This window comes from Gambusia affinis, linkage group LG03 (genome assembly GCF_019740435.1).
Source record: "Gambusia affinis linkage group LG03, SWU_Gaff_1.0, whole genome shotgun sequence".
Classification (NCBI taxonomy): Eukaryota; Metazoa; Chordata; class Actinopteri; order Cyprinodontiformes; family Poeciliidae; genus Gambusia; species Gambusia affinis.
In genome coordinates, this window is record NC_057870.1 from 32,858,581 (window position 1) to 32,867,949 (window position 9,369).

General features: G+C 38.2%; 1 protein-coding gene across 1 annotated transcript; it reads right to left on the reverse strand.

The window, feature by feature from the left end:
• Nucleotides 1-2,859: 2,859 nt before the first annotated feature.
• LOC122828651 (GTPase IMAP family member 8-like) lies at nucleotides 2,860-9,037 on the reverse strand. Its single transcript, XM_044112405.1, has 4 exons — nucleotides 9,009-9,037; nucleotides 7,511-8,101; nucleotides 4,266-4,913; nucleotides 2,860-3,815 (listed from the first exon to the last, which is right to left on the reverse strand). The coding sequence occupies exons 2-4, from the start codon at nucleotides 7,752-7,754 to the stop codon at nucleotides 2,860-2,862; spliced, it is 1,848 nt and encodes a 615-aa protein (XP_043968340.1). The 5' UTR covers nucleotides 7,755-8,101; nucleotides 9,009-9,037.
• Between the last annotated feature and the right edge of the window lie 332 nt (nucleotides 9,038-9,369).

Here is a 9,369-nt window from a genome sequence, read left to right on the forward strand (position 1 = left end):
ACGTCTATTGGTTTGAAAGCATTGAGCTTCTGATTCTGTTAGCTTTAGCTGTTAGCTTTAGCTTTAGCTGTTAGCTTTAGCTGTTAGCTTTAGCTGTTAGCTTTAGCTGCTAGCTTTAGCTGCTAGCTTTAGCTGCTAGCTTTAGCTGCTAGCTTGGATTTAATTACTTGGTTTGTTGGACTTGGAGAAAACAAATAGTCCAAATGGTTTCAGTGACGTTCTTAACGTTCATGCTAGCTCCTCCTTCATTATGTCAAGGTTTATTTATTTTAATCATATTGTGTCAAGCATCAATTTATCTAAAGATGGCAGCAAAACCAGTTGATCTAAAACGTCTCAGAACAAGTAAAGAGTCTGTGGAGCTTCAGGAACCCAAAGTTCAGATTTACAGTTCTACTTTAAATAGACCATAAATGAAAGATTTACATGAGAAAAGGATTTAAAAGCATCATATATTCACTTTAAGTCTCTTTCTACATGTTGACTGAACTGATAAAACAACCAGCAGTAGAGGTGGTCAGAATCACTAATAACTGAATAAATAAATGAATAAATCATTAATAATCTTTAATAACTGAGTCTTTGTAGTGAATCTAAAGAGTCGACTCTCATCCAGTCAGATCCAGATCTTCTTCTTTCCTTTCGCTGCTCAGCTCTCACTCTCAGTGAATCCTCCCTGATCACAACTTTGAATTTTTATTGGCTTCTCAGAAACTGAACAAGTAACTAAGAGGAAGTGAAGCGACCGATCCAATCTGAGGAACATCAACCTTCACTGAGGACGGCTCGGTTCCTGAGTCCGGTTCTGGTTCTGTTGGAGTTCTGGTCAACAGATTGTTTTGTTCATTTGTTGTTAGATAAAAATTAAAGGTTTTATTAAAATATAACACAGAAGTAAGAATGCCTGCTGACACAACAAATGCATAAAATTAGACAAGTATAAAAATTCTCATAGAGACAAAATGATTAATCAAAACAAAACATTTTGATTTTTCCCATTAAGCTGAAATATGAGGCTATTAATGATAAATTACAGACAGATTTTCTTTGGAAGCTGAACAAAAACAAATTATTTTCATCATTCAGCATCACTAACTAGCAGAAACATTTGACACAATTTGGCTTCAGGTAAAATATAAATTTAGTGCAAATAATGTGAGTTTTTTAAAGTTTGAGAGAAACAGCAGTTCTGACTGGTTTGATCTTTTCTTCCAAGCAGAAACTTTTATTAAAAACTACTTTATATTGTCAGGAAGATGTAATAAATAAAGTCAAAATGAAATAGAATTCAAATAGAGTAAAACAATCAAAAACATTATTCATAAAAAAAAACAATAAACAAGTACATTAAAATAAAAAATAAAAACATTTAAACTCATATTAAAAACATCTGGAAATGTTTCCAACACAAACAAAATCCATAAATTGTTCCTGATTCCAGTTTATCTCTGTAGTTTATTGTTAAATGATGGATCAGGTTGTAATTTCTAAATAATTTCAGGATGAAAGTTGTTAAAAAAAATCCACCAAGATCCAGATAAAATGATCAACTTATAGAAAATGTTTTAATAATTAATCTTTAGATTTGAATATCCTGCTCAGCAGATTTTGTCTTGTTGGTCCTTCAACATGTAAAGTTAATAAAGTTAATTTTTTTCAACACTACAACAAACAAAACATCAGAAAATACATGAAAATATTTACAGTTTGATCACATTTTACATTTTAAATTAAATGTTTTTTATAATCTCCAGTTTTTCATTCTGTTACAAACTGATAAAGTTAAAATAAAATAAACAGTAAAAATGAAAAGAATGAAGAAAAGTAAGAAACTTTACTAAAAAGAGTCAAAAATAATAAAAGTGAAGCACCAATAACTAATAAAATAATTCATTAATATCACAGGTTAATATTAATAAACATTTTTCAGGAACACTTGATTGGCTAAGCGCTTTGCATTCTGGGAATCAGAGTCTCTTTTGTTCTCTGCAGTCATTTCATTTCTCCTCATATATCTCCTCAGATAAACTTTATTGGTCCATTTTTTCTGCACAAACAGAAAATTATATTTTGCTTTCAGTTTACTATGTTTACCATGTCAGAGTCTGGTCCACATTGCCGGCAGTAAGTCGGGCTCGTTTCCGGTGAGAGTTGGACTCCACCAGGGCTGCCCTTTGTCACCGATTCTGTTCATTACTTTTATGGACAGAATCTCTGGACCAGCCAAGGTGTTGAGGGGATCCGTTTTGGTGGCCTTAGGATCAAATCTCTGCTTTTTGCGGATGATGTGGTCCTTTTGGCTTCATCAGGACGTGATCTGCAGCTCTCACTGGAGCGGTTCTCAGCCGAGTGTGAAGCGGCTGGGATGGCGATCAGTGCCTCCAAATCCGAGGCCATGGTCTTGAGCCGGAAAAGGGTAGAGTGCCTTCTCCGGGTCAGGGGGGGGTCCTGCCCCAAGTGGAGGAGTTCAAGTATCTCAGGATCTTGTTCACGAATGAGGGAAGAAGGGAGCGGGAGATCGACAGGCGGATTGGTGCAGCGTCTGTCGTCAAGCGGGCGTTGTACCGGTCCGTTGTGGTGAAGAGAGAGCTGAGCCAAAAAGCGAAGCTCTCGATTTACCGGTCGATCTACGTTCCCACCCTCATCTATGGTCATTAGCTTTGGGTCATGACCAAAAGAACCAGATCACGGATACAAGCGGCCGAAATGGGTTTTCTCCGTAGGGTGGCTGGGCTCTCCCTTAGAGAGAGAAGCTCAGTCATCCAGGAGGGACTCAGAGTAGAGCCGCTGCTCCTTCACATCGAGAGGGTCCAGTTGAGGAGCATCTGGTCAGGATGCCTCCTTAACCAGGGTAACTGGTTAAGGAGGTTTCCTGGAGAACAAGGGGGACCCGTGTCGTCCTTGTCCTCCTTGAAAAGGAGAACCACGATGGTCTCTCCCCTGGGAGAGACCATGGTCACGCTGGAGGGTGAGGACATGCTGGAGGGGCGATGTCTCTCTGCTGGCCTGGGAACGCCTTGGGATTCCTGGAGGAGCTGGAAAACGAGACTTGAGAGAGGAAAGTCTGTGCCTTCCTTCTGAAGCTGTTGACCTCGTGTCCCAGCCCCGGATAAAAGAAGAAGATGAATGGATGAATGGATCCATTAATCCATCCATCCATTCATTGTGGGATGAATGGATGGATGGATTAATGGATGGATGTTTACTATGTAAACTGAAAGTCTCTCTGGTGTAGCAGCTGTTTTTATTCTCTTTCACCATCTTGTTGATCATTTTGATCAGATCAGTGACTTGTGAGCGATTATTTATTTCATAGTTATTAAACACATGATATCTTCCTCCACAGTCTGTGATCAGTTTCTTACAGGCCTCATCACAATCATATTCAGTGTATTCTTCAATGGATATATTATCATATTTCAGTGCATCTCCTTTGGTAAAGAGGACAATAGTAAACTTTTTATAATTTTCTCCCAAAACTTCCTGAATCAGTTCCAGTGTTTTTGTATCTTCTTCTATAGTGAATCTGCCGATCGGTAAAACCAGCAGGAAGACATGAGGACCTGGAGACACCAGACTGAAACATTTCTTTAACTCTTCATTAACCTCATCTGAGGTCAAGGTGGTGTCAAACAGACCAGGAGTGTCAACAACAACAACATGACGACCATTTACATCACATTCAGCTTTCTGACAGATTTTAGTTACTGACTCAGGAAAAGTTGCAGCTCTAAACTCTTTTCTTCCCAGGATGGTGTTTCCTGATGAACTCTTCCCACTGCCAGTTTTCCCAATCAGAACGATCCGGAGACGATCTGGGAAATTACAGCAATAATAATAGTTATAACGTGATTAGATAAAAGATGCTAAATGTTTCTAATATTATGTTAAACAGTTTTGACAATAGATGTTGTTTTATGATGTGGAGCCCAGGAACAATAGCCGTTGTTATGGCAACATCTAATAAATAATCAAACAGCTGAATCTCTTCCTGCAGTCTGGATCTCCTGCTGATCTCCTCATTATTTAACTCTATAAATATATTTAACTCCTATTTATTTAAGGTTTTGGACCAGAGATTCATCTAGAGCTGCAGGCTGTGGTCCTCCAGACTGTGATGGGCCAGTCTGGCCAGTCTGACCAGTCTGACCAGTCCTGTTTAGTCGGACTCCAGTTTGTTTCTCTAGAAAGTTTGGTTCCTTTGTGGAGGTGTGAATGTGTTTTCAGCTCTAATGTGGACCAAACAAATCAAAGTGTCTACAAACCTGTCTGTGTCTGCAGTTTATCCTCCGTTTGGTCTGATTCGAACGTTTTCTCTTCTTCTCTCCTCCCAACCAAAGCAGAGTTTGAGTGTTTCAGAGTCTCGTCACGTTTGGACTCGGCTCCATCCTCTTTCAGGATCAGAGAGGCTCCTGGGTCACGATTTACAACGTCTTCAATCTTCCTCATTAACGTCTGGTGATTGTTGTCAGCCATGTTGTACTGTCTGTCTGTATATTGTCTGTCAGTGATGAATGAATCAAGAGCAGAATCTGTTGTATCATTTTTATCTGTCATGATGACCATTGAGTGTTTGAGGGTTTTTCCATCAAACATTTTAAAGATGGAATCCAGTTTTTCTTTCTTCTTCTCTGTGAAATCTGAAGGATTCAGCAACAGCAGCAGAACATTTGGTCCAGGATGACAAAGATCCCTGCAGCTCTTTAACTCTGCTCTCATTTCACTCTCAGTCAGACTGAACAGGTCAGGAAATGTTACCATAGTTACTGGTTTTCCTCTCAGTTTTCCACAGTAAGCCACACACTGGGAAGAAGGTTTTCGGATGACAAGTTCTTGATTTCTGATCACCTGGTTAACAAGTTCAGCCTTTTTGTTCTCATTTTCTCCAAGTAGTACAATCCTGAATGCACAAACTGAAACACAACAAAGAGAAAAATGTTGAAGCAACTTTACAGAGAATCAGATCAACAACATGCTGGAAAAACCCAAACAGACTGAAATCACTGTGTGTGTTAAAGCAGGAGGTTCTGTGTTGTAACATCCATTAACAAAGTAAAAACATCATTCATAAAGAAAGAAACATAAAAATATAAGAATTTCCATTTCTCTTATAAGAACTTCTTCAAGTTTCCACTAAAACCTAATCTAATTGGATTAGTAATCCTGTCAGATTGACAGTAATCTAACAGGAAGACATGCAGTCAATGAACCAACGTGACTCGACCACATTGAGTTCTGCTGCCTCTGAATCCAGGCTGCTCTCTCTGACCACAGCATCACCAATAACTCACTTTTATTCCATCCTTCTGTTTTCTTCCTCCATGTTTCTGATGCTTTGTCTTCAATCAGCCTCGTTCTCCTGTCCTGTCATTCCTGATGACATTCCCATCATTCCCAGTTTATCTATTTAAATCTGCTTCAGTTTCTTTCTTTGCTACATTAATGCTGCATTTTGTCAGGAGGAATCCAGTTGACCTTTTCCTGCTCTGGTGATTCTGTCTTCAGAGAATCCTCTCATGATTCTGATATCTGAACTTTGACCTCTGATTTGCCTTGTGACAGCAGATTCATGCTTGACCATCCTAAGGATGATGACCTCTACCTTCCTGTTTCTGACCACTGAGCTTAGATTTATTAATGTGTGGGGAATTCAGTTGGAGAGTCCTGAAGTCTGAGACAGACTGGAGAACTGTACAGGGTGACCCCGGTGACCCTGGTTACCCTGGTGACCCCGGTGACCCTGGTAACCCCAGTGACCCCGGTAACCCTGGTGACCCCGGTGACCCCTGTGACCCCGGTGACCCTCTCACCTGAAACATTCACTGGAGATAAACAGCAGCACCTCAAGACCCACGAGGGACAAAGGTGTTAGAAAATGGATGGATGAATGAAATGAAACTAAATGGTTTAGTTTTCTAGAGACCAGGATAAACATCATTACTGTTTTCTGCCTGAGTCAAAATAACAACATGATGTTTTTTGTATCCTCTTGTAACAGAAGGTGCTTAATTCATGCAACAATGTTAAAGTTGGGTTAATTTAGAAATTTGTCTAATTTCCATCCATCCATTTTCTGTTGACCCTAAAGGGGTCAGGAGGGTTGCTGGTTCCTCTCCAGCTACGTTCCGGGCGAGAGGCGGGGTCACAGGGTCACCCTGGACGGGTCGCCAGTCTGTCGCAGTCGTCTAATTTCTAAAACTGTAATTTTACAAACATAAATTTGATTGATTTAAGGTTTAAAATATCAATAAAGTGTCAAATTAGAATAAATTTGTAAAATTTTTGGTTAATATGAAAATGTATGATTTTAGGGACAAGAGTGTACAGAAAATGGATGGATGATTTTTATAAACAAACCTTAGAGATATTGTTTATCATCTTCTGAGTTTTTTTCCAAACACTGAGCTAAGGAGGAATTAGTAGCTTCACTCAGATCTCGGTATATTGCCAGAGTGAAGTTGCGCTTCCCCCCTAACCCCCCCCAACCCCACCACACTTTTATAAAATCAAACAAAATAGGTGTCAATCATCTTGGCTATGTTTGTCCTACATTTGTGCAGCAAACATTTTTGCTTGTGCTATCATTCTAAAGATATTAAGAAAAATTATCTCTAGGGGTCATCGGAGGTCAACCACTCCCCTGGCCCTGCTCATATTTGCAAAAAAAATAAATAAATAAATTTGGTGTTAATCAGTTCGGCTACGTTTGTGCAGCAAAAATTTCCATTTGTGCAGCTATCATTTAGAAGATATTAATAAAAATGTTTCTAGCGGTCATCAGAGGTCAATAAACATCAGTTTATGCTGGATCTGTGAAATTCATTTGAAATTGTTAGGTGCTATCCTATGAACATGGATAATTTAATTTTAATGTGGATGAAATTCGTTTGGAACCTGGTCTTATGCAGAATGAACTGGTGCAAAACCTCCCAAAACAAAGTCGGTGACCTGTATTTTAGTTTCTGATCACCAGAGGGCGCTATGAGACAAGCTGTACTGTTGAAATATGAAACGTAAGACTAGAGTCAGCCGTTTCCAGCTCAATTTTATTAATGACAGTCATCATCAGCACTTATTTTCACGAGTTCAAATCAGTGCACAATCTAGGATAGACCAGAACAAACTGTTTATGAAAGAAGGCGGGCTGGTTGAACTTTTGACCCTTAAACTTTAAATAATATATTCAAAGCCAAAGCAGCACAAATGAACATTTTTGTTGTAAAACAAGCACCAACTCACGCTGAGCTGAGTTTGTGCAATTAAATAAATGTATTTAAATGTGAGCAGGGCCAGGGGAGTGGTTGACCTCTGATGACCCCTAGAGAACATTTTTCTTAATATCTTTAGAATGATGGTGACACAAACAAAAAAATTTGCTGCACAAACGTTTGACACCAATTTTTCCTGATTTGAAGAAGGTGGGGAGGGGAACTTCACTCAGATCTCTGAATATTCAGCATAAATTTGCTGATTAAAGAATGTTTGTTTATTATGTGAATATTTTACTGACCTTCATCTTCACCAGCAGCTGCTAACCCTCCTGGAGTCGCCGTTTCCTCTGGCTCTTTATAGCTCACATGTTCTCCATTGTTCTCTTTCACTATTTGATCAAAACGAGTCAGAAGCTCTAAAGGTTCAACCATCATTTGGAATAAATATCTGTATCTACACACTCTGATCAGGTTCTGTAACGGAGGATTCTTCATGCATTCTTCCATTAAACCTGAACTTTCCTGTCTGGGATTCAGAATCATTATCAGTGAATGATCAAATGATTGATCATTGAAGTGGTAAAGAACTTGGTGGATCCTGTTTTTATCTTCCTCAGTGAAACTTTCAGGCTGCAGAACCAGCAGGAACACATGAGGTCCAGGATCAGAGGCTGCAGCACATTTTCTAACAAACTCTGTTATTTCCTTCACTGAGGGAAACTGCAGATCTGGAGTGTTGATAACAGATATTTTCCAGTTTCCCAAGGATCCAGTGATTTTGATAAAGGAGTTTGGTTGTGTGGTGAAATCTTTCCCTCCCAGTATGAGGGTCCTAACTAGATTTCTCTGGGACCAGTCTCCTCCCAGTAGGACAACCCTCAGTTCAGACACTGGAGTAAAGGAGCAGAGAAAAACACAACATGAGAACACAATGAGAAATTAAAGAACTTATCTATTATTAGCTAATAATCTTACTGTATTGATTAATTTAATTTGTTTTAATTCTATTAAATGTATTTTATCTTTTCACTGCTGTAAAAGCTGAAAAGTTAAACGTCAATCAGCTTCTGATTTCTTTTTCAACATAACATATTCCTTTAAACAAAACATATTTGAGTTTCAATTTCTTGAGGAAAATCTGAATTTTTTCAAAAGTAAATCTTCATCCAAAAGCATTAATATGTTAATTTACAGCATGAAAAATGATTAAACATAATCACTTTGTTTTCCAGTTTTAGCTGTGATTCTGTTATCACTGAATATTTTTCTCATTCAGACTCAGTTGAGTTAAACTCACAGGAAGGTGGAGGGAGTTTGAATGATGTGGTTACAACACTTTAAAAAGTTAGAACTTTTAATGACCTTTTCATGCAACTTTGCATTAAAAGGTCATTATTTACCAAAAGACTCTTCATGAAAACAGTCACTAACATTCATAAAGGCTCTTTATATCAGTCTTATGCAGTCTAATAAAGTTTGTCTGTATCAGAACAATGAGAGGAAACCTGGAATCCACTTCAACCAAGAAGGGAAAGAGAACAGTGACGTTTTCAAATGGTTCAAAGATCATTAACTGAATTTTTAGTTTCTTCCTGAACTTCATCTGTTAAAACTATCAATAATTAGATGTTAATAAATATTTGAGACCAATTTTACAAAAATAGAATGTTATATAACTAAATAAATGTTATATTTTTTCACTGGTACTGTATCTTTTTTATGATAAATACAATATCTTTCCATTACATTTGGTAAACTTTATTATATTTTTACTAAGTCTTTGAAAATGTAACTTACCACCAGATGAAGAGTTTCTCCAAAACAATGGAAGATGAGAAGTTATTTTCTTAAATACATTATGACCTGCAAAAACATGACATTAGTTGAATCTAAGATATTGTTTTTCAATTCCAGTACTCAGACCTTCCTGCCCTGCATGTTTTAGGTCAGTCTTCATCAAACTGTGATCCCGGACCACTGGTGGTCTCAGGCGCCCCCTAGTGGTCCTCGGGGTACTGCATGTAAAACGACCTTTTATTTCCCGTGACGTCAAAGTGCGACGCTACGGCTAACAGGATTGTGTTAAAATAATGATGGAAAACTGGATTAAAACCCAGTCATTCCAAAGAAAAACTTCAGATGGAAAGAAAACAACTCC